The following is a 25,846-nucleotide window of genomic DNA, read 5'->3' on the forward strand; positions in this document are numbered from 1 at the left end:
TTTTATTTTTCTCTCCCAAGTTTCCTGTAACATACTTTTTTTCTCCCAAAAAGCTAGAAACCTGAAAGTCTAGTTTATATGCCTGCTGCAGTTGCAAGGGACAAAAATATTTATAACATGATTTGTACATTGTCATGTTAATCACTTCTACACCTCCTGTCAGCAATCAATCAATGCTGCTAATATTTACCTGAGCAATAACAATTGTTTTCAACAAGAAAATTACTAGCTTGTGCCCATTTTTCTTATTAAGTATCATTTTACAAATCAAGGCTTTGATTCTACAAGTACTCAAATTTTTGACATGTTCATGTATTTCCCTGGAAGCCAGCGAGGCTCTCTGTGCACAAAGCAGAATGCATTTCATGCTTTGCAAAAACTTCACTAAGAATTTAGGAACCAAATGCTAAAATCTACTTCAGTTACCAATAATATGAATCCAACTGAGAAACACATGGTGACCTGTTTATTAAAAGGTACTCGAACTGCTGACCTCATCTAGCTTAACAGAACAGTAAGTTTCCGAAATGTATGTTTGTGATCAAATTTAAGAGACCTAGAAGTCTATTTGAAAAGGGAGAAAAATAACAGACACAGCAGAAGATTAAAGAGGGATAACAGAAAAGGTAGGGAATGATGAATTTGGGGACTCTAATATTTAGGCCCTGCCTAGATCTTCCATAAATAATAAAAAAAAAAAAAAAAAGGGTAAACAATACTCTTTTTCAAATCAATCCAGAGTAAACAATAGGTTTATAGCTCATACTAATTCTAGCGAGAGCTTCATGATATTTTTAGGGGCACAGCACAGAGCTCGTTAATTAGAAATGCCAAAATGCACCTCAACACCAGAGTTTTGTTTTCCATTTTATCATCTGTGTTGGTTAACTTTAGCCATTAAGACAAAAAAAAATAAAAATCTGTTTCAATCACCAGAATTCACTAACCCATAGCTGATTTTTCTTGATGTGTTTTGGGATTAATTTTTTAGTATTTTACACAGTAATTAGCTAGTTTGGGAGCAAACCCTCTCCAGGGGATCATTAATTAATTACAGACACGTTGTTCATTAATGCATATTTTTATTTTCCAAAACTGTACAGCGAGAGTGAATATAATTTAGTCCCTTCTCTTAAAAACATAAATTAATAATTCTTCTGTTTTACTGCACAATTAATTATGGCCCAGTTTTAAAGCATCCCCAAGTTTGATCAAGCCTAAGGGTACAATTTTTTAGCATAATGAGCACAATCTTTTGAACTCCTCTGTTGAAGAAGTTTGGTGCTCAGGACAGAACTTCATGAACAAGTTTGCAGGATGCATGCCGTCTTGCTATTACAAAATGGCAGCTGCTCCACAGTAAGAGCATGTAAGGGGCAATTCCACACAAATGCAAGTTAATATAAGGCAGTTTACCCCTTAAAGTAAAGGGTAAATTTTGTGTAAAAAAAGGGGTAAAGTATGTAATCATGTAAGGGGTAAAATATGTGATCATGTGCCAATCTTAGGCAGCAAACTGAAATAAGGGTATGCCACACTTTGAAAAATAGAGGTCATTCAGCTGTGCTTCGTTGACATTGACAGCAGCTTTATGCATAAGCAAAAAGTTATAGTTACAACACAGCCTTTTCAAATTAAGAATACAGCCCTATTATCATCATCAACTCTCAGACTCTTTCCTAGAAATCAAGGGTTACACCCCGAAATGTTAGAGCCAGAATTACAACCAGGAGTCCTGTTGACAGCTGGTAAGATGAAATGAGTAATTCTGCTTAGACTCCGGTTCCCCAGCTATTTTTTCCACATGATGTTTTTTAATGTTAATGCCCATTCCAGAACTGAAAACATTTCAGGAGCAAGCCCATAAGCAGAGCAATTCACCTTAAGAAGCATTTAAAGGCCACACTTTAGATCAAGAATTGAGAGGTTTCAACTAGCCTGGACTTGCTCCATACATCTCCGCATGACGTGTATTTACGAAGAGGTTGAAACATATCTAAAGAATAACTAAATGAGAAAACCAAGGAAAACAAACACACAGCAGGTAATAATTGTGATGGGATATTCCCCCTTCCCCTAGGTTTATGGACGAAGAACCGCATGTGAAAATCAGTATCTCCCCTCCTACCCTACTGCCTAATAACACTGCTATAATCAAGACACAAAAAAGAAGAAAATTGTTCGCTTTTCTCTAACACTGTGTCTCCCCTAACTTTACTAGTGTCCTTTAAAAAGGGAAAACTCAAGACACTGAGCAGAATTTCCTTCATTTGACAAAGCTTACTTTTACTCTTATGCTTTTGGCAGCAAATGTTTCCTCTTTCCGGATAAATCAATCAGGAGCCCCAAAATGTCTGCACAAGTTTGCTACGAGGGAATAATTCCAGGGGAAAGAAGCTTTATTTCTTTTGGAAGAATGTAGTTCTTTTAGAGGTTCATAAATACAGGTGGTTTCCATCTATAGGTTACTCCCTCAGAGCCTCTTGCTTTTGAAACTAACCTAGTTGAAGAGTAGGGAGGGGAGAAACTTAAATACACATATATTATGCGTATTAATACAAACAAACAGCACGAGAGCCCCTTTTTTAAAATTCTTATGGAAACAGGAGATAAGAGGCAAAGTTACAGATTTCTATAAAAGAAAAAATTCAGAAACCAGCAATGATGAGCTCTGTTTCTTGCTCTGGGGTACCAAGTGTTAGGGGTTTGGTGAGAGAAAGAAACGGACTTCTCCAGAGGTGTCTTCGGCAGATGCACAGTGGATAGGAAGGAGCTTCTAAAAATAAGCTTTTCATTACAAATGTTTGTAGAGAATCTTCACATCTGGACTTCTAAGCTTTTATGAAAAAGCGGTTTGAAACAGTACCTCTTACAGCCTTTATAGAACTTGGACCACAATGATTTGCAATGTACTGTATGGAATTACACATGAAGCAAATCACCTCCCCTTACAGAAACACTTAAAATATTATTGGTGTTCACATATGACAAAACTAACAGTAAGTCAATTGCTTGTGACACAAGTGATGAAAAAAGCTTTAAACAGATTGCAGAAAGCAAGCAGCCTTCAATAAAGTTCATGAATCACAGAATGGTGGAGGTTGGAAGACACCTCTGGAGGTCATCTGGTCCAACCCACCTGCTCAAGCAGGGCCACCTAAATCACATTGGACTGGATGGATAGGTTGTCCAGATGGCTTCTGAATATCTCCACAGATGGTGACTCCACAACCTTATTGGGCAACTTGTGTCAGTGTTTGGTCACCCTCACAGCAAAAACATGTTCCCTGATGTTCAGAGGGAACCTCCTGTGTTTCAGTTTGTGCCCACTACCTCCGGTCCTGTCACTGGGTACCACTGAAAAGAGCCTGGCTCTGTCTTCTGTATATCCTCCCTTCAGGCATTTCTAGACATTGATAAGATACCCCCTGAGCCCTCTCTTCTCCAGACTAAACAGTCCCAGCTCTCTCAGCCTTTCCTCATAGGAGAGATGCTCCAGTCCCTTAATCACCTTAGTGGCTCTTCTCTGGACTCTCTCCAGTATGTCCACGTCTCTCTTGCACTGGGGAGCCCAGAACTGAACACAGTACTGCAGGTGTGGCCTCACCAGTGCTGAGTGGAACGGAAGGATCACCTCCCTTGACCTGTTGGCAACACTCCTCCTAACACAGCCCAGGATACCATTAGCTGCCTTTGCAGCAAGGGCACATTGCTGGCTCATGTTCAATTTGGTGTCCACCAGGATCCTCAAGTCCTTTTCTGCAAAGCTGGTTGGCCCCCAGCATAGTAAGTTTTAGGAAACAGTGTTGCCTGGACTTAGAGACCGAGTCTCCTTTTTTTCCCTGGGGCAGAATTTCATCTTGTACTCAGTTAAAGGCTGTGGTGGATGACACGGGATTTATTATGGATGTTGTTCTCTCTCAGAGTGGCTCATACCATTACTGACAGACCATGAGTGCAACTCAAATGGTCCTGTGGTAAAACAGGGAGGTTGCAACTCATGAAAGTTCAGTCTAACTTCCACCTGATTTGATATCTACTTTTGAAATTTTGAAGAAGGCTAAGCAGCAAACTCAGAGTATAATTAATAGATTCCCACTGAATATCTCCAATTCCATCTATGTTCTTTGGCAAAAGAAAAAAGAATTACATTTTCCATTTTTTGCCTTCCTCTCCAAGAGGCCTCTCTACATTTTTCACAAGAGAGAGAAACTGAGCAGTGGCGTTCTTCCAAACTTTAACAATAAAATAAAGCCAGCTGACATCGGTTTCCAAGATGAGGATCCATTCATAGTAGAACACCTGCTCCAAAGTCTTGCATCACCCTAGGAGCCTCCTGAAATCACCTGTTGAGCTCACCTCCTCATCAGTGAGTATTAAATATACTCAGGAGCTCTGCTAGGTCCTGTGAGCATAGATTCACATAAGTGTCCTTTCTGAAGCTTAACTGGTGACACCAAAATGAAACATCACTGACTATAAAAATCTACATCATTTCCACCTCACTTCTGGAAGAATGAAATAATTAGTGCTGGCAATAAACCTACCAGAGCATCTCAATTAGAACTTTGCTGAAACTAATGCAGAAGACAGAACTTTCAGAAAAAGAGTCCCAGGTTCCCTGACAGTGTTTGTTCAAATATGCTAGAACTTTTTTTCATAACAGTAGCTTAAATTTTTTACTTCTGAAATAGCATTTTGTTGAATATCGTCACTTTGTTAAAGCTCATAGTTTGAACCCATTGTCTTAATTTCCATATAAAATGAATGACTAAGCATTCCCTCCACACCACTGAAAAGACCTGTTCTTGAGATATGAGTTAGACTAAGTATGTATATTTTTTATAACAGCTTAGTTACTGCAAACTTACTTTCAAAGATAAAAATACCATTTTCTTGCTGATTTGAACAGAGAAAGTCTTGAAGTGCTACAGCATGCCTTTTTGAAGGGCAAGAAAATTAGACATATCCCTTCATCTTCTCTGAGCTTCTGTCATGGTTTGATGATGGCCAGACACATCACATTAACTAAGCCATACCACACTAATAACTAACTAACTAACTAAAAAAACTCAAATATTTCTCCAGATGCTGTCCTCTAGTTTCTGGAATTCTGTACACCTCCAAAGTCAGCAGAAGATGCCTGTAACAAACATCCTGTTTCTATCTGGTTCCTCTCTGTGCATTAGGAGCCAAGATAAATCATAGCTTTTTTTTTTTTTTCCTTTTTTCTTTTTTTAAACAAAAAACGTTTTTTCCCCTCCAAACTGAGCAAGCAGACCTGCAGTCATGAGAGGCCTCCCACATCTAAACAAGCCAAGGCATGGTAAGAATGATAATGAATCTGACAAATGGAACTGGCATCATTCTTCACATGGATAAGCTAAAAAACTAACTTTTTCTGAGCAACCGTAGATTGCTATTTTAATTGTAAAACTGCATCAGTAATTGGCATCAGCAAAGCAGAGTGGGTTGGACATAATTTAATAAGTCTGGCTGCTTAGCAGGTCAATAAATAAATTAAAGCCATCAGACCAGACTTTCCACCACTTCTGCCAGTGTCTGACAGCCCCAGCCAGCCCACAGGTGCTCCCTTCTCTCCCTGCCCACTCCACTCAGGACATGAGCTCCCACCCCGGCTGCGCTCCCATGCCCCCTGCAGCTGCCTCAACAACTGGCAAGGACTCCAGTAGCATGCTTGTCACGACGGACAAGGAAACAATACCTGCTTAAGAACAAGACAAACAGAAGACATGTTGTCAATATCGATAATTACACTGAGACTAAGCTATAAACAAAACAGGCACAAAACAGGTAAAAAAAGAAGCAAAGAACTATATATGTATCTAAGAGTCAACTGACAGCTACTGACACTGCATTTGGACTCTGATGCAGTTTTTGTCACCATACTGGATAAAAGGAAATAACTAAAATGAAACCAGAAACTGTCATAATAAGAGGATGACTAATTCCAAAAGATACCGAAGCGGTTAGACAAACCAGTCCCATGGCAGGGGGCGGGGGGAGATGTGTGTGTGGCTGGTTTCCAAAACAAAACTAAAAAAAGAACAAAAGGACTTCCGAAGAAATAACATGTGAAAATCTTGTTTCCTTGTCAGAAAGCAACAATCACTGTATGTTAATAGAGAGACAGAGATAAAAAGAAGGGGACACTGATTAAGCTCTACATGAATTTCAGCATGTTCTCCTTCGAACTGCTTTCTGTAACTGCCTAACAATACAGTGAGGAAAAATGCTTCAGCTGAGATGGTATTAACTTAAGAAAAATATTAGGAACCAAAATATGCATCCTAGCCTCTGCACTGCTTCTTGCAACATACTTGGGATAACAGAAAGTCTTCCAGATTTCAAAGCTGAAGGGCATATCTGACCTAACTAACCACAGCAAGTGACCTCAGACAAATTCCTTCAGACTTGAATTTTCAAGACGGGACTCAGAAAACAAGCTCAAGAACCGCATGAAGCCAGCCTCAGGTACAGTTTCAGGATCACCATGGCCACAACCTGTGCCTGAGTCTTAATGTGCAGTTTCAGTGGAGGAAAAGGAAGACAAAGATCCATTAAAGCAAAATAGCACTGAGTGTGATTACATACAAATAAGAATCCACTGGTAACAAGAAATTCCTTTTAACTCCTCAAACATGTATGTACGGAAGAACATCTTTTTGTACATGTGAGCTATCAAACTAAGAAATCCACATACAAAGAAAAGCCCTGCTGAGCATGTGGCAGCAGGAAAAATACTGTAAGCCACTGGTTTTCCTGGGCCAGCACAGCAGCAAATAACTTCTGTAGCTAGTAGCTTTGCTTTAATTTCTCAACACTGAAAAAGGTAAACACCTGGATCCTACAGAGAAACTTAATTCAGGTTAAGTAACTACCTCAGGAGAGCCCAAACACAAATAATTCCCATTGTCGCTTGGAACTGGTGATAATGCACTATGTGCTCTCTCAGTGGCCTTGCCTCCATCATTTATCATTAAGTTTTCAGCAGCATTCACTCATATTTAGTTATGAAATCACTGCCAATATTTCACATTTAAATAACGTGTAATACTCAAGTTTGAATTTTCAAACTTGATAAGGAGAATTGCTGTACCTGAAAAGACCAAAAGAAGCACTAGCAGGGCCATGACTCTGGCATCGAAATAGAAAGCTTTGCTGGAAGGGAAAAAGGCATAAATGAATTCCAGGATATATAGAGAAACAGGTGTAAGACAATTTCTTTAGGCCTTAATATCATCAAAACGACATTGTTTTGTGCATATAAAATCCATTTTGCTTAAATAAACTAGTCATAGACTGCAATCTCCTTTGCTTATCCCTTCCAAATAAATAGCAAGAGATGTCAATTGACTCAGAACCTCGATTACTGTGGATGGGATCCTGCAAATATACGGTTGTCTGTGATATTGTGACACACGGCAGATGAGGCATCATACATGCAGAAATTCCCAGGAAAGCTAAAAAGCAGACAGAAATAATTTTCATTTAGATCCTTTCATGAGAAGAAGATTTAAATATAGTCATATGTCTGTTAGTAGTGTGGCTTGGAAGAAAGAAAAAAAAAAAAAAAAAGCAATAAGGTCTAAGTACAAAGAAGATGGAAGAAACAGAACCATCAAGGAAGTCACAGGATTATTTCTTGCCTCGCAATCAGGAGATTGCCCAGCAAGGCCAAGAACAAGAAGCTACTTATCCCATATGCAACATACTCTGTTTTGTTATTCTACTTTATTTAATCTACCAATAAATTACTATATCCCATATATCCCAAGAAAATAAACAGCAGGATTTACACGCAAGCATACTTCATCGAAATAATAATAGCTTGCATTCGGACTCCACATCTCTGGAATGCATATATCCTCTCATCGGATCAACAGGAACATCCAACGCAAAAATATGCACGCACAAGTGAGACAAGTAGGCCTGGAAGTTCTTCTTCATTTTGCAATGCTTCTCTGATAGCTAAAACATTTGCCTGCAGACTAGAACTGAGGTTAAAGCTTTTATATATGTCAGCGTTTTGGCTGGATCCTCACAAGTCACTGCTGTGGACATGGATTTAGGCCAAGTTCTGCTCTTTTGCTCCATCCATTTTCAAAGAAAAGTTAAGCAAAGGACACATACATATTAAGTAACAACATGAACCCTTCTTCCATCCAGTGTCTATAGGAGAAGGGAAGGCAGAGAAGGGGAACAAGCAGTTTCACAGTTGACTTAACCATTTTTCTTACCCCATGAAAATAATATATACTTTCTGAATGGTAACTGGATGCGCTGTCAACAAACATGCCAGGCAGAAGAACACACAGCTGAACACATCGATGACTGGGGCAAAAAGTCAAACCACTGCCACTCAACAGATTTAAGGGATGCTCTGAGATGAAAGCTCTTCCCTGAGCACAACATAAAGGTTCTCAAATTTTGGTCTCCTAAAGCCCAGGTTCCTGTTCTAAATGAGTGAAAAGCCACTGCCAAGTAAATCTCAAATCAAAAACCTTCCACATGTTCTCCAATTTTGCTTCAAAGCCTTGAAACCAGACACAACATAGCAGCCATTCCACAGTCAGTTCTTCTTGGTGGCTTTCCTGCCACCTCTCAATTACTTACTAGTTTGCATTGTGGTCACCTAGACCTGGTTCTGAAGTACCTCACGTCTTCCAGAACCTGACTTTCTTCCACGTGCAACACAGCACAGGGAAGTGACAGGAATCCCTAGTCACCCTATAAATACTGGTAATTCTCTGACAAATTAAGCAAGGCTGTCTAAGGGTTGGGTTTTTTTTTTTTAAACCACCAGAAGTTTCACAAACCAGCATTTTTACAGACCGATGAAAAGCGCATCTGTCCCACACCTGATCCAATAAGAAGCTACCACTCTCCAGCAGAATGGCAATATTTGCCCTCTTCCATCCATGCTCTTCATTCTCACGCTCACCTGAAGCACATTTGCTAATAATATTATCAGTCCTCATCTTGAGGAAACAATTATTCCCTTTAAGCAGCTGAGAATGGCTCTGTAAGACCTGAAGTGCTGGCACTATTCTGCTACAAATGCACATGCACTCACGTCACACACCAGTCCTAAGAACTAGTAACATAATTCCGATTCATAGTTTGTTGGAATGGCCTCAAAGATTTGGCACATGGCAGCAGAGACCAGTAAATCTGCAGGGCAAACTGGTGTCTAAGCCATCTGCTGCTAGGGAACCACTGGACTGACACCAGATCCTCAGTAGTGTAAGTGAACAGTACTGGGGGGAGGAAGAAGTGGAGATAGGAGTGGTAGGAACACAAACCAACCAAACCATCTCCCAGGAAACCTCCTCTGTAATGGAAAGGCTCATGAGACAACATCATCCCCACCCATCCTCCCTCCCAATGGTGGCAGGGTGGAAAGATCTCTATCCGACACACAAAGACCTTGTGAATCCGAGAATTGCATAAATGAAGATGGGCCTCCCGCAGGATACATCAGATTACATTATTGAGCTTTTACCTCCCTATTTCCCCCCCAAAAAAATTTGCGTGTGTCATGTCTCAAGTAACACTTCACAAGCGGCATCTTTCAACACTGAGTTGTTATCTTCTGCCTGGAATTATGTTTCCTCTCATTTGCTTTGTGACATACATCTGAATGGACCCATTTCTCAAGACACTTCAGCCACCTTTGCACACATTTAGCAAAGTAACCTAAACCACCAGATGAAGATTTTCTGGCCCAAGTCCCTGGTATTATTTAGAAAATGCTTTGACACCTACACTTTTAGGTTTGTTTTCCAAATTCGGTTTTAGCTTTTTTATTTTTCTAACATTGCTTCCTACATCTCTTTCCCATCAGCCTTCAGTCACATGTCACAACTGATAACCATACACTACCTGCTTGTCCCAGCATTAAGCAGATGAGAACTGCATTGAAGTCATCATATACCCTAAGTCAAACCCAAGTTCTCAACACTGGTAACACCCCCACCCGAAAAGTATTCAGGCCATTTATAAACATTACCCATACAACACTTATTCTAACCACTTCCCCAGAAATACTCCATCACAGCACCACACATCACAACATAAAGCAGCTCAGTAGTCACCAGTCTCCTGCTTCCTAAATATAAACGAAGTCATCAAGAAGCAGACAGCTCAGCCACGGCTTGTAACGATTTTACTGTATCTAGATCAATAAAGCATTACTGCATCCAAGAAGGAGAGAGAACAAGCAGGCTTCCAAAATCCTTTGTATCACAGGCTCTTCCCTAAGCCTGGCACACACCAACCCCACCCTTTTCAATCTCCCAGGGGTAAAATAATCAACATTTATTCCAAGATCCTACAAAAAGTAACACTGAGTCTCAAAAGGACTAGATTTCTCTCTCCTCCACCTCACATAATCCAGATCCTCTCCTGCAGGAGCAGAGGGTAAAGATATAGTTCCATATCTATACTTCCTACACGCACTTCTCTCTCAAGCTACTTACTATAAATAAAACTTTAAAAAAAAAAGCACAAATGTTATTTAGTGTATTATGTGCCTCCTGCATTGTGGCATTCAAATTCATCTTGTTCATTCTTTACAGAGCTCTACTTTTTTCCAACTACACCCTTCCCTTTAACTCTTCAAATTAAAAATATTCTCTACACAACAGTTCTGGTTCAGAGACGGGTGTACTTTAAACCAAGACATTTTTCATGGCAACATCCCACAGGGGGAGTAGCCTTTTTGGTTTGGGGTTGTTGGTTTGTTTTTTTTTTTTATTGAAAGAGAGAGAAAGACTGTGAGAGCAAGCACATTACAGAATCAAGAAGTAACTTGGCAAAACTCCCTCGCCTTTCACACACTTCCACTTCAAACACACAGACGTTGTTCCATGAGTGAAATTAATGAAATTTGGCTTCCTCAGAGTTGGAGACTCTAAATGTAGTAGGGAGTAGATGAGTATTAAGGGGTTTGCTGAGGTAAGGGTATTCGTAATATCTCCAACCAGATTCTCCTATATTCACAAGAACTTGCATTCCAGCTTTTCCATCAGAGGAGATTCTTATCTCTATCCCTCAGCCAGCTCGCATGCTTTTTCACCAAGCATCTAAGCATCTAGTGTCGGCCAGCTTCAAAGTTACCGGGTGGAGTCAGAAAGTATTACATATGTAGCAGGCACAATCACAATATCCTAATTTCCTAAGGAAAGTGGCCTTATAAAAAAAAAGGTGCTTTTGATATTGGGCAAAATTAACATTTAAATATAGCTAAACAGCAGCAATACAACTCGCCACATAAGAAGCAATAACTACAGCAATTCATATTGATTTTCAGTCTTAAGATTATTGTGTTTTGATTTCATTATGACATTGATATTAATTTATCTAGTGTCCATACATATGACCAAAGGTCTTAAACCATTATTTAAGTGCTTAGAGAAACCACTAACAGAAGGACAAGAACCAACAGCTTGAGACTGACTGACAACAATCTAGAAATAAATCATAACAGCAAGCAGCTAACCAAAGGAACGGGTTACGAGCCTTGCAATGAGGTTAGTCACAACATCAACACTGGCTGTCATTCCAGCAGATACGCTGCAATTCAGCCACATGTTATTGGCCTTGATCACATTCATTTGAGTGAAAAAGAAAACAGTTCCACCATTGTAAGAGTGGACAAATTCTATAGCTGTTGTTACACTAACAGTCCAAAGACATCAAAGCAATCCTGCATAGTTGGAAGTTATTACTCTAAACTTTGTCAGAGAAAAAACTACTGGAGCACAAAGAAAATGTTCACTCAAGGGCCAAACATTTGTTTATAGACCTCTCTTTGCATGTAATGCTGCTCCTCAGAGGTGTTTATCTTCTGTCTTGATATCCAGAATAGGTAATCAGTGCTTTGCCTAAAAGAATGAAACAGATGCTTTCTGTGCCAGAACCTACACTCAGAGAGTGAAATTTAGAATTTAGGTTGCTTTGAAAAGGAGGACAACTCGGGTTTTGTTTTGGGTTTTGTTTGTTTGTTTGTTTTTGGTTGTTTTTTGGTTTTGTTTTTGTTTTTTTCAGTTTGCACTCTTCAGAGAGCAGGTAACAACATTCCAGGATGCAAGGAGAAGATGCCCTACTCTCTCCCACTCAAACTAACTTTAAAAACAGGCAAGAACAACCTGCACACACACACCCCCCAAATTGTGATATTTCATGATAGAAGAAACCAATCCACAAACCATTGAAAACACTGAGAATCTTCCTGCTGATTTCAGTAGGTACTGGAGCAGGCCCATGTTCCAGTTCCCACAATGTGACCAGTAAATATTGGTATGACAAAAAGGAAAAGCTAAAGTTTAAAAAAAAAAAAAAAAAAACCAGCAAAAAACACCACAACACAAAAACCACACAGTATTACTTTGCTACTTTGAATGAAAGACTATACAAAAAGTGGTCTGTGTCCTCCTCCTTTATTCACCTAAGTCTCTGGAAGGTGTCATCTTTGAAAGGTAAATAGGTTATCAATGGTTTTAAATGGATTAATTCAAGTGTTCTCATGGACTGAAGTAAAGGCCAGCAGCATCTACAGAAAAGAGTTTTTTCATTCAAAATTGAATCAAAGGAACACAACAAACACAACAGCGGGTATAAAAAAAAGTGGCAAATCCTGCACTACTCCTTCATGCTATTGTTGCACTCTGAGCTTATGGACAGGACTAAATGCACCACAAAGAAAGATCCTTGAAACACTTCTAGAACAACTAAAGGTATTTTCTGACATGCAACTTATTCACAGGCTTTGCTGTTCATGATTCTTTTGGTCCTAATTTACTAGAGGGATTAATTTCATAACCCACAGAAAGCAATTATATGATACACTTGCCTGTCATGTTTGATATCTTAATTTTTAGTTGTTTCTCTTCAAAAGAAAGGCAACTTCCTGCAGTGCTGCACATTTCTGAGCTACTGCATGCAAGTGTAAAGTAGGTAGAGTAACATCCACTGACCAGCTCAATTTTTCCCTGTCGATTCCTGAAGGACAAACGAGTAAGCTTCTGATATAGCACCTACAACGTGCAGAATAACCTGACAACTGACTGGGCTGTAAACCCAAACCTTGTGGCTTTAGAAAGGTCATCTTCCTCTTCATCCCACTTTCCCCCCCTCCTCAGAGATTTCAGGTCCCTGCTGCCCAGCTTCTGCTACTGGTGTCCTGGTCACAACTTCAAAAGCTAAAATACATCAGTCCTCTTCTCTATCAAGGTGTCAGGAGCGCGACAGTCCTTCCCCGCAAGTTCATCACTGCTTGTTCAATCCCCACTTCACTGGCCAACCTCCCTCCAGGAAAGGGGAGACATAGCATCTTTCAGCACCATGAAAGGAGAAAGAGTATCTTTTCACTAACTGTATAGGGAGAACATGCTGCTTGTTAAATGCAATTTATGTTTCAATATTTGACTATATAATTTTTCATAGTAGGAGACCTACAAAGTTGAAGACAGACAGTGATTGGACAACTACCTCCTCTCTCTCCTTCTCAGCTGATATTCCCACTTATTGTCATCATAACTCTGTTCATAACTGCATCCCTGGTATATCAATACTATGTATACTAGCCAGAAGACTGGATTGCCTTCCTTTTATATCTTGGTATGGTCTTAGTAGTGTTTTTCAGGATAGCCGCCTCAGACCAACAAATGTGCCCACTCCTCTGCTCACAGATATTCTCCCCCTTAGAAGTACATGTCATTACAATCAGGTACACATTGTTACTAAAGACTGTTTTATCTTCTGATTTGAAGGATGTTTGAAAAGAAAAGAATGAAGTGATGATACATGGTACAGCCCATTCTCTGATTCACACTTTAGGCTCAATAATTGCCAAGAACCATTGCAGTGAGTTTGAAGAGATAACAAGGACAACATAAAATCTCAGCACACTTTTCTTTCTTCTAAGAAGTGTCACCTAAAACTATGGAACCAATTGATGCTCATGTCACATCAAGCTCTTCCCTATTTACAGGAGATGGAAGAAAATTGTTTTGTGTACCCTTCCCACCAGCCTTTTCTTGCTACCTCTGCAGTAACTCACATCAACAATCTGTCAGATTTCATTAAAAACATATTTGAAAGATTATTTTTTCCCCAAACCCCCTGAATTTAAATAAAAATTTGCTCAAGTTGTCTCCTGTTCAAACAGAAAGCCAGGTTTAAAGAAAATACATACAACCTGTAGATAAACAATCCTGGGGATGGGGAGGGTACAGAAAAAATGCCATCTTCATAAGACAGCATTTTTTTATAGATCCTTCCAAATTCTCTATCAAATTTAACACCAGGTATTTACTGGGTAGGTTATAGTATAGATATACCATTGCAGCCTTCAGAAGAAAGTACTGGACAAAAACAGACCAGGTTTGTAAAACAAGGATTCAGTCTACCAACATATCCGCACGGGTGTAACTTCTAGGCACGAATCAAGTTCCACCAGTGTTATAAGAGAAATACAACAGTCAGGACCACTGCGCGATCCAATGAGAGTTCCTGAAAACAGAGTCCGACCCCAGGACCTTCACTCCAGACCCAAGAGGGGTCAAGCCGGGTTACAGGTCTCTGCAACACACATCAGAAAAGCGCAAAACATTTATATCGCTGTTACTGAATTTGAGCAGAGGGGTGTAAAATTCAGTGCAATCTGTTTAGAAAGAGATGAAGTTTGATTTTTTTCTAGTATCAAGGACATTACATCATCATTTATTTATTCTAGAATCTGGCATTACACAGCAAGTATCTCACTGCCATCAGACAAGAATTTGAGCTTACAGCATGCAATGAAGAAGAAAACACAGAAATGCCAGAAGTGTAACATCAACACATGAAAATATTACCATTTGCTTCCAGCTATGGTGGCAGACGGAAGTGCAAGGCAAGCATTGACTACAGTATGACAACTCATCACACCAAGACCTACGCCTCTTCCTGCGTAAACATGCACTGCAGGACAACTCGCACTGACCTGAACCTCTCAAAGCCTATCATAAGTAAGAGCAAGCACAAATCATGAGCAGCATATTTCACAAATTAACACACATATCATATCGCAGACAGGTCAGGACCCCAAACCTATTACACTGAATAATCAAGTATCAGTTTTACTAATACAGCTAGCTGCTGGTTTTGTGGTGTTGGGTTTTGTTTGGTTGGGTTTTTTTATTTCATAAGAAGCATCTATCTCAGCTGACATATTCAGCAAGAAGCCAATGAACTTTACATAAGGTGCTCTCTCAAGAGTGGTGTTTTTTCAGTCTGTCACAGTACAGGCCTACAGTTATGAGAATTACCATGGGTAAAGTTCTATAAAGTATTTTCTCCACGTGCAACATTTCTCTGCATGGAACGTTTTTAAATGACCACTTTTCATACAACATTCAGTTTTATTATATTAAAAAAAAAAACAAAACAAGCTTTCCACTCAGAGCCTTCAACCAACAAATTCATCTGATAGTTACTTGGAAAATGAAAATATGTTCAAGCAATATGGATGTATTAACACATATGCACGTCATAACACTACTATCAATGGGCTTCTTTTAGTGCTAGTGAGAAAAGCTAAGACATACCTAGACTACGTAAGGTACAAAGATATTTAACCTACCTCGTCAAAGCTGCTATCTTCTTTCTTCAAGGCTTTAAAATAAAAGGAAAAAAGAAATAGTTATCTGTACTGCATTTCAATAAGCACAAAGTAATTAACACCAGACAAGAGAAAAACAGAGCAGCATTTTCCTGTTATAATAGGAAAGAACAGGCTGGCATGAATAACAATTTTATACTCAAAATCTGAATCTGTAAATGGAATGTAGGACTGCACAGTGTGTTTCCAAGAAAGTAAATTTACATATTTATGAAAAATATTATCCTCTCAGGTTAAAGAAAATAAGAGTTTGCAAGTTTGCGGGTTTTTTTATTTTAATTCCTAGTGAGCGTGAAAACACTTTATGGAGAGTCTGACTGAACTTCAATAAGGAAAAGTATAATAAACACTCAACCATGTATTCAGTTTGTCAAGTATTAAACCTTTATGAAATAGTATGCATTGTAGCATGCTTTTATCTTTTTCTTTTTTTTTTTTTACAATATGACTTACACTAAAGCAGAAGAGATTTCTGTCTGTCTTACACCGTTAACTAGCAATTAATCCACAAACAAGGAAGAGAAAAACAGTGCAGAAATCACGTGAACTGATAAAGCAAGAAAATAAAGACTTGAATAGTTCTGAAGTTGTAGCAAAGATTAAGCTGATGAAAATTTTTTCTTTAGCATACTGGATATCTTTGAAATGGAAAGAAAATTAATTCCTCCTAATCTCCATTGAACTGTGTCAGCCTGAAGGTATGAGACTGGTTCCTTTCCTCTGTACACCCCAACCAGGCCAACCAGGGACTGTGTACTGCACACCATGACCTGAAACTGCTCTTCGTTTACTTTTCTTGAAGAGTTAAATAAGACAAACCATTGCATTGATGATTGCACTATTTCTTTTCAGTTTAAATCATGAAGGTTTACAATTTGAGGTCACCTGAATGACCGTACAGTTTGTGCAGTACTGCCCCAGAAGGCTCCCTCTTCATCACTTAAGGCGCATAATGTTTCTTACGCTTAAAATGCTTTTATTTCTGCAGTAGATAAATACTAAAGCACCTAGCACAGTTGAGGATCTAGACTCCAGTAATTTCTTTGCTCTTTTAGATCCTCCTTCTGCTTTCAAAATCACTACTAGTTTCCAAACCACCACCTCTTCCAAATCCTGTCTTCAGAAGCAACAGCATTATTAGGTTCAAACCCTCCCCCCCAAAAAACAAACAAACAAACAAACAAACTGTATCACAGGCATAACAGAGGCAGGACAACTCTGCAAAAAGTGCTGCACCTCCACAACCTCTGCTATGGGCAGCAAGGCACAAATCCCAGTTCTCCTTGTACAGAAAAGCAGGGATCGTCCAGCCTTCCTTTGCTTTCAAATTCCCATTTCTTTCAGACATGAAATATGTCTTCCCTCAAATCTTTGAAGATTACTGTTTTACAATTACTCATCTAGATTTCATGCTCAGTAACAAAAAAACCTCACACAAACTGGGATTTTGCTGAGATTTGAGGCACACATTGTACATTTTCATCATGAAACGCATTTTTATGGCTTTGAAGCCTGGACAAAACATTTTCAGACTGCCAATCCCAAGTATCCAGAACTATGAGTCAAGACATTAAAAAAAAAAAAAAAGGAAAGAAAAAAAAAGGAAAGAAAAAAAAAAGGAAAGAAAAAAAAAAGAAAGAAAAAAAAGAAAGAAAAAAAAAGAAAGAAAAAAAAGAAAGAAAAAAAGAAAGAAAAAAAAGAAAGAAAAAAAGAAAGAAAAAAAGAAAGAAAAAAAGAAAGAAAAAAAGGAAAGAAAAAAAGGAAAGAAAAAAAGGAAAGAAAAAAAGGAAAGAAAAAAAAGGAAAGAAAAAAAGGAAAGAAAAAAAGGAAAGAAAAAAAGGAAAGAAAAAAAGGAAAGAAAAAAAAGGAAAGAAAAAAAAAGGAAAGAAAAAAAAAGGAAAGAAAAAAAAAGGAAAGAAAAAAAAAGGAAAGAAAAAAAAAAGGAAAGAAAAAAAAAGGAAAGAAAAAAAGGAAAGAAAAAAAAAGGAAAGAAAAAAAAGGAAAGAAAAAAAAGGAAAGAAAAAAAAAAGGAAAGAAAAAAAAAGGAAAAAAAAAAAGGAAAGAAAAAAAAAGGAAAGAAAAAAAGGAAAGAAAAAAAGGAAAGAAAAAAAAGGAAAGAAAAAAAGGAAAGAAAAAAAAGGAAAGAAAAAAAGGAAAGAAAAAAAGGAAAGAAAAAAAAGGAAAGAAAAAAAAAGGAAAGAAAAAAAAAGGAAAGAAAAAAAAAAAGGAAAGAAAAAAAAAAAGGAAAGAAAAAAAAAAAAGGAAAGAAAAAAAACCCCGATGTGTGGAACATTTTCTAACATCACACTTTTAATCTTTTCATGTACCTTTCAGGTCACAACGACATACAAGCTATAAATTAGTATCTCACACACCTAGGTCACACTAACAAACTTTTCTCCCTTACCAAAACACAATATTTTTCACATGACCAAAACATTCCAGGAATAGCCAAACAACAGATAACCAAACAAAATTCACAATGTAACAGAACAACAAGACATGGGAATCTGTGATCCACTGCATATTTTTCACTTGTCTTTACTTTAACTTCTACCTTTGACTAAAAGAGGTTTTTTAAGAATCTCCAGAAATAAGAATATGAGAGTTCTGGCCACTCATGTAATCAGATTCTGTTTAATAATAATTTCACTCTTGACCAATTCACTACACAGCATCTTCAAAGGAAATCATCAAACCAGCATATTTTATACAACAAATTATAATAGAAACATCTTTTTTCTCACTAATGCAATACTTTTCTTTTTAAACCATTAAAAAAAAGCTTTCCTGAACTTAAAAAAATAAACTGTTGACAAATGAAGTCCTCATTATCTCAGGTATGTGAGCTATGTGAGTGTACATTAGAGGAGATTACTGGAGATAACCTTTGTATTAGTGAGGAGCTAGTAACAAAGCCCAGGGATGCTGAGAAGGGCTGCAGACTGCTTTCAGTGCACCCTGAGCAAGCTCAGCAATGTTTTTTCTCTTTCTTTCTTCCTTCCTTTCTACCTGGTGTTAGTTTTTGACTAAAGACATTCCACAAGAAAACAAAAGTTAAATGGTGTGAGCGGAAGAAATCTCAAATATGATTTTGATACTATATGAACTTCAACAAATGCACAGCCAAGAACTCTTTACATAACTAAAAGATGATGATAATTTTATAAAATTACTCATTATTAATTTTAATTACATAATTATCAAAGCATAAAACTAAGAACAAAACCTAATAAAGGTTTAAATGCTAAAATAAACAGTGAGTCAACTGAATCTCAAGAAGTTGGTTAACATAAAATATGATGTGTTCATTTATATGGACAACACAGTATGTAAGCAAGAAAATCAGTATTTTAAAACTAATTTGGGTGTTTGTATAAAAATGGATAGGCTGCCATAAACCTATCAATAAGAAGAACTCGGTAAATTTTTCAGATTCTTAGTAATGTGAGTTCTTTATGATGAGCTAAATTTTAAGAGGGACACTCCTTGAAACACCAGAAAACTTCTGCCAGGAGAAAGGTTGCCTTAGCTGCAAAGATAGTTCATTTTTCTAGAACTGTGAGCACGTAATTTCTGTAGTAAAAAGCCATCCTGACTATTTTAGAATATTAACTTCAGTTTGGCACCATAGGCCATATGCATTTCCTTCAACACACCACAGTGCCGTATCGTCCTTTACCAGACTTGCACATAGTACAAAGCAAATGCTCAGGATGAAGGCTCAGAGGTGGACAATTTCACGCATCACATTTTTCAGCTCAGCAAAATAAACATTCTCAGTATGAGGTACTCTAACAGTTATGGGCTGGATCAGAATTTTGCAGGATGAGTATGTATAATACAGAGAGATCTTCATCACCCTCTGCCAATCTCTGCCGTAGTGGCTGGAAAGCATCAGTTCGCAGTTAAGAAGACAGGCCAAGTCTACTTGAGGCTACCGTTGGTACCAAATAACGGCCCTTTGCTGTGCCCCAGGGATAACTAAGCTGGTTTTAAGACTACCCCCTCTTTTATGTAAAAATGCTGGGGAAATAGCTTCAAACATTATTTAACATACTGTGGCACACTGTAAAAAAAAAAAAAAAAAAAAATCACCATATGAATTTATTGCTGATATAGCCGCTCAAATAGAGAGGATTACTCTGTTGGGAGAAGGTGGTCTTGAACACAGTTTATTGAGTATTAACCTGCAAGCCCTAGCAAAAAAAAAAAAAACAAACCCACTGCCAATGACAATTAGGATACATTTCCATCACTCTTACCCAACAGGCTAATACAAACTTTGGTTTAATTAAGGGGTCTTGTAGTACTGGAAGAATTGTATTTGGCAGCTGGGATACCACCAACACAGGGGGGAGGCCTAGGAGTGCCTTACCATTCCAAGAACGGCCATCAGGTGTTCCCTACTGCAGCATGTGAAAGTTTGACTCGCTAATTATTTGACTCAAACACCGTGTTACTCTTATATCATTGATATGGTTATGCTCATGATGCTATACTGTGTCCTTAAACCTATGAAAACACATAAATTGCAGCAGAACAGGGAAAGTTAAGAGATCATCACAGTTATTGATAGTAAATCACAACTAAACAGATGACTGACAAAATTCCAGATTAGATACATATTAAATCAGTAATTTGCTAATCTCATCAAGCAACCAGGTCTTCCAAAAAGAGCTGTAAAACCAGAGTGACAAATACCCAGAAAGACTTTTTCTAATGAGGTTTTGGTTTTTCTCTCCTTCATTTCCATACGAGTTAAGGACAGCACATGTTTTAACTGAGGATTTCCTGGTATGCAAGTTAAGAGGTTTTTAAACATAGGCTTGCTTTGCATGGGCTTATCTGCGGCTCTGCGTATCAGGAAGTGGACTATGTTCAAAGCTCATACTGATAAATTAGAAGTTTTTTTGCTCAAAGCGCAGTTATCAGAATGATGGTCAAAATAGTAGAGCATCTGAAGATTGAACAGCCTTGCTGGTAGCAGTTGAGTTTTAGTCACAAAACCACCACCACAAACAAACAAACAAACCAATCAACGAGGCACCCGACCACGCTCCTACACTGCTGCGCACATGCACAAAGAGAACTGGAGGAGCTGGAAAACGTAACAATCCCTGTACCTAAAATCAGGCCAAAGGTCCCAAGGCAACAAAAAGGTTGTTTGATTTCTGAAAAATAACAACAAGAGATGATCTGCCAACAGAGCCAACTAAAACATGCAGAAATTACCAGCCAGAGGGGCCTTGCTCCCTAAAAGGCATTAACGGGACTGTTACTGTTACAACAAAGTAGCATCTTCATTCAAAATATTTTCTTTGTTAATGACTTCCAATATTAGTAAAACCTTTCCACAGTTTTGTATGAGTGTCTCTCTATGTATGTATACATGCATAGAGACACCTGACAGACCAAACACCCGACTGCTTGTTTTTTTTTTCCTAATCAAAAAGAGTTAAATGCATTTTACAAGTTTAAGACTGATGATAGGTGAAAGCTATTTTCATATGGGGACAGAAAGATTTGTAACTGTGACTTGACATTCGCTTCACAGTTAAAACTTGGCATTTACCCTTGAAACTCTCTGCTTTACAAATATGAATGAGCTTTTCTCAGTCTCTTTCATCCTGCGGTAGGACAATAAAAGATACCTGATTTCAAACGTTATCCTACACTTAAAGTTTGCAGCCCTTAAAAGCTAGAGGTAATACACTGAATGCATACACAACACGTGAAAAATTATAATGCCCACGTACATTAGTGCACCTCCTTGGTAGGGCTATGGAGGGAAAACCAAATGCCACAGCTCACAGCTGCAGAGGAGGCACTTCACATCCTCTCACTGGGACAAAGCAGCTCTGAAAGTTGACCCATGTCTGCCAGCTAGACCAACTCTAAGGAAAAATGTCCCAGTGGGACGACCGATGGGTGAGGGCTGTGGAAGGGCCCTTACAGAGGGTCTGCTAGGATGGGGGCGGCTGCGTCTGCTCGCCCATCCCGGCTGCTGCCCAGCCTTCAGGCACTACCTCCAGCTGCTCTGCCCAGCCAGCTTGGGGATACCTCACACCTCCTCCAAGGCACCTTCTCTCCCTGCTCTGCTGCGTGTTGACGCGGTCAGTCATGCTTTAAACAGTGAATTAAGCAACATAGTGTGCCAAAGACCAAGAGAAACACCAGCCCGAGCAGACCGGAACTCTTTGGCATTGTTCTCGGTAACAAATTCAACTGCAAAATAAACTGGTGTCAAAGCCAAGCGCAGTGTGATGATACCGAGAGATAACACACTTGGCAGCAGCGTTCAGATAACGCTACCTCAGGATGCTTTATGTCAGTGAAAGAACGACAAGACTTCGCAGCAGATGACAGGCTTCTTTGTCTGGCCTCCTAAATCACTGGGCCGCCGTTATCTGCTTCAGCATCTCATGCCTCAACTTAAAACAACGTGCAGCCCAAACAAAAACTACATTACCAGACCTGCAACAAAACGCAAATAACCATTCGCTTTTTGCCAAGGTTTCTCTTTGGCAATGGAGGCACATTAGCCAACTCTCATTCATAGTTTGTTTTTTCTAGCCTATTTTGGGCTAACTCCATTGCAGACCCATGCAGCACTGGGCTGCACACGCACTGCCGGGAAAGAGCTGTTATTTTCCTGAGCTTTCTTCCCAAGAAACGTTTTTCGGGGACGGCGTCGGCGGGGGTGTTCCCAGCCTTGCAGCCCTCAACCCACCGCCCCGCCGCCGCGCAAGCAGCCGAGCGACCCCCTCAGCCGGCACCGCCCGGCACCCTCGCCCCTGCCCCGGCCCCTGCCCGGCGGCGGCGGCGGGCACGGGGCTGCCCGACAGCGGAGCCATCCCCACCCTCCGCCGCCGGGACCCCCCCGGGGCGCCGGGCAGCGCCGTCGGGGACCCGGTGCGGGACTCACCTATTCGGCCGAAGCTCTCCGATAAAGTTCTCCGCAACTTTTTCATCCTGCTGATCTTCTCGGCGGACTGCGAGTCGATCATGTCACACATGGGGGGGCGACCCCCCGCCGCTCGCCAGCCGCCACCCCCGCTCCCCCCTGGCTCCCGGGGAGAGACCCTCGTTCCGGCTCCGGGGCTCCCCCCCTTGCCCCGGGGAGCCGCCGGGCGCAGCGGGACAGCCCCGGCCCCGCCCGGGGAAGGAGCCCTACGCCGCCCCGGCTGCCGCTGCCGCTGCTCGGCTCCCCGCCGCCGCCGCCCCGCTCATAGCCCCGTCCCGCCCCCCCTTCCCCGGGCTGCCCCGGCAGAGCCAGACGCGGCGGGGAGGGCGAGGGGGGCCGAGCAGCGCCGAGCAGAGATGGAGGAGCGAAGGGAAAGTCCGGCGAGGGGCTGCGGGCACCGGCGGAGGGAGGAGGGAGGGAAGGAGGGTGCGCTGAGAGAAAGGAGGAGGAGGAGCCTGGGAGGGCAGGGGAGCCCCGCGCCGCCGCCGGGGGGAGGCGGCCGGCCCTGCCCGCGCTGTCAGGCGGCGGAGCCTGGCCCCGGGCCCCCGCCGGCCCCGCAGCACCAGCGGCGCCCTCGACCGCCCCGCCTCGCCCTGCCCCGCCGCGGGCGGCGGGACGGGCGGTTGCCGGGGAGGAGGCGGGCGGGAGAGGAAGCGGCGGCGGCGGCGGGGGCGTGAGGGGGGAGGCGGGGAGCGCTGGGGCCGGGCCGAGGGACGCGGGCTCCCTCCGGGCGCGTCCCGAGCGGAGGGGGCGATGTGGCAGGCCCCGCCGGGAGCCGGTAGGACGGGGGCAGCACGGAGGAGGCTTGCGGTAGCGTTTGGGGGGGGGGGGCGGGGGGGGAACGAATACGCCGCGTCCAGCCAGGGGTGTCGGCGCCCGGAGCCGTTGCATCGCGGTCTCCCGAGGATGCGCGCCGTTATCCCCCGAGCCGCAGAAGTCACCGTGTCCGCCGGCGTGGGGCACGCCGAGGGCCAGCGGAGGTCTGCTCCTCCTCCGCTCTCCCTTGGACCCCGGCTTTTAAAAGGCCCCTGCAAGTGCTGTAGGTTTTACGATGGAAGAAGGCGCCCTCCCGGCCTAATTTCTGGGTGGGTGTTGGGTAGGATGCTACCCCAGTAGCTGCGGTGAGGCTGGTAGGAAAAGGGTACCTTGCCGTAAGTACGCACCCAGCCCTTCAAGTTGAAACTTGGGCTCCTCTCCCCTTACATCTCAAAGCACAGCCAGATAATATGCCTTCAAGTGCGTTAGCCTGCAACTTAATGAGTGTTGGAAGCTTTTGATCTTGTTAACTCAATTGAACCAACGTTATTGAAAAATAAATCAGTTTAACCTATCAAGATGGATGGCCGTGTCTAGTCTAAAATATAAAGTAGGTGATTTTTGAGAACAATACATGTTAAGTAACACATTTTAAAGCCCAGGTTTGCGTGGTTCAAACTGTATTTTAATGCATGTTATCTGGTTAAAATGAACTTGGGTTTTAATGAGGCTAGCTAACACAATTTACTGGGATTAGAGGGTGTCCAAGCTAAGAGTTGTTAACTCAATTTTAGAAGCACATTTGTCTAGACAAGCGTTTAGGTGAATTGGGTTCAAGCCATCTGCAACTCTAAGCTCTAGGATCGGACCTTTCTACTACCATGCAGCAGGGGTGGCGAGTGTGTAGCATCTTGAGGTGGAAATCTATCTATTATCTACTATAATCTACTATATGTGCTTATGCCTGTGTCTCTTGTGGCATCCAAGATAACAGGGAGTTGTCCTGCTGTATACCAGTACAGTAGCACTGGTGAAATGTCTTATGCACAACCCCTGAATCTACAGACAGTTTGATAAAAAGGCTTTCCAAAGTGTGAATCCTGTTGACCCTGTTAGCATGTTTGAAATAGGAGCTAAAATGGCATTTTTACTGTTGGCTATGTCATATGGAAGGAAATTGAGAAAGGGTGGAAACTGAAACATTGCAGAGAGCAATGCAGGGAAAAAGAGGAGAAATAAAAATTGGGAAGAAACAGACAAGGATGCTAGAAGGAGAAAGAGAGGGAGGATATTTTATTCAGTCACTGCAAAAAATGACATTTAAGTCCTTAATAATAGTTGATAGTTTCATCTTTGTTTAAATCTGACATTACTATTGGTTAATAGTCCTGCTCTGAGTGGAGAGGAAAATGCCATCATCATAAATAAAATATTCTGGTCCAGGAGCTGAAACTGAGTTTAGCATTTGAGCCCTTTGCACTTTCCGTGCGTGCCATTCACGCCGGGCAGCCCTGCTGCCTGGCTGAGACTTGTGCCAGCACCGCCATAATTTAGTCCGCAGCTTGCTTTCAGCAATTAGGGATATCATTTCTGAGAGCTTCTGAGGAACCTGTAATTAACCATGCTTAACTGATAGATGCTGTCTTACCTAGTCAATTAGCCTAGATGCTAACATCTAATGGATTTGGAGCAATATTCCCATTTTCCCCCCTATTTCTAGGTAAAATATGACTTTATCACTTGTGGAGGACAAGCCTCTGCCAGGCTACCGCAGTGGGTTCAGCTTTCTTTGACAGAAGAACAGGGAACCTAGAATTTCTGATAAGCATCTGGCTTTGCAGCTGCTTGGGAGTGATCTACAAGCATGTGTCAGGGTCTTTTAAATCAATGAAAATTTTGCCTAAATTAGACATCAGTGTGGTGCCAGTGAGAGAAACCCAGGCCTTGTCTTCTGAAAATTGTACAACATCAGTCTGCAGAGATGTTACACAGACTTTCTCCACCAGAGGAAGGACGAGCTTGAAGCTGTGCACAGATCCTCAGACAGCACACTGCAGTTTGTGTTATTCTTCCCTCAGTGGTCTTTATTTGACAGAAATATTTATGTTAAAGTCCTCCTTTGTTCTCTCCCCCACCCAAACCTCTTCTGTTTCCAAGGGCACTAGTGTTGAAAATTCATTGAATTCAGGAATGTGGAATCGCTATTGTAGCTTTGATCAAGCTCGTAAGCTGGTGGTTCTTATTTTTCTTCTCTGTATTTCCACCACCCATCTCAGGAAACCAGCAAAACAGAAACACGCAATTAGCAAACCACAGAGATAGCAGCTATTCTAATGATGTCGTTTTGCTTCCTTGTAGGGGCAGGCTGTTTTTATGTTTAAGTCTTGCAATTTGTGGCATAAAAGAATTAACATGAAAAAAATGCTAAATGATAT

The 25,846-nt window shown here is 41.0% G+C and overlaps 1 protein-coding gene across 2 annotated transcripts in view; it reads right to left on the reverse strand.

The window, feature by feature from the left end:
• CDK14 (cyclin dependent kinase 14) overlaps positions 1–23,159 on the reverse strand; it is a 344,587-nt gene extending 321,428 nt beyond the window's left edge. The window contains exons 1-2 of one of the 2 annotated variants that reach the window (XM_087775266.1): positions 22,617–23,159; positions 15,650–15,681 (exon numbers count right to left, since the gene is read on the reverse strand). In XM_087775266.1, coding sequence (XP_087631392.1) covers positions 15,650–15,681; positions 22,617–22,707 — 123 coding nt within the window. In that variant the 5' untranslated portion in view covers positions 22,708–23,159. The remainder of the gene's footprint in view (positions 1–15,649; positions 15,682–22,616) is intronic. The other variant, XM_087775259.1, reaches the window with a different exon arrangement.
• Positions 23,160–25,846: the final 2,687 nt, after the last annotated feature.

Source organism: Nipponia nippon, unplaced genomic scaffold (assembly GCF_047370975.1).
Source record: "Nipponia nippon isolate SJK-2023a ecotype South Korea unplaced genomic scaffold, ASM4737097v1 scaffold_1, whole genome shotgun sequence".
NCBI lineage: Eukaryota > Metazoa > Chordata > Aves > Pelecaniformes > Threskiornithidae > Nipponia > Nipponia nippon.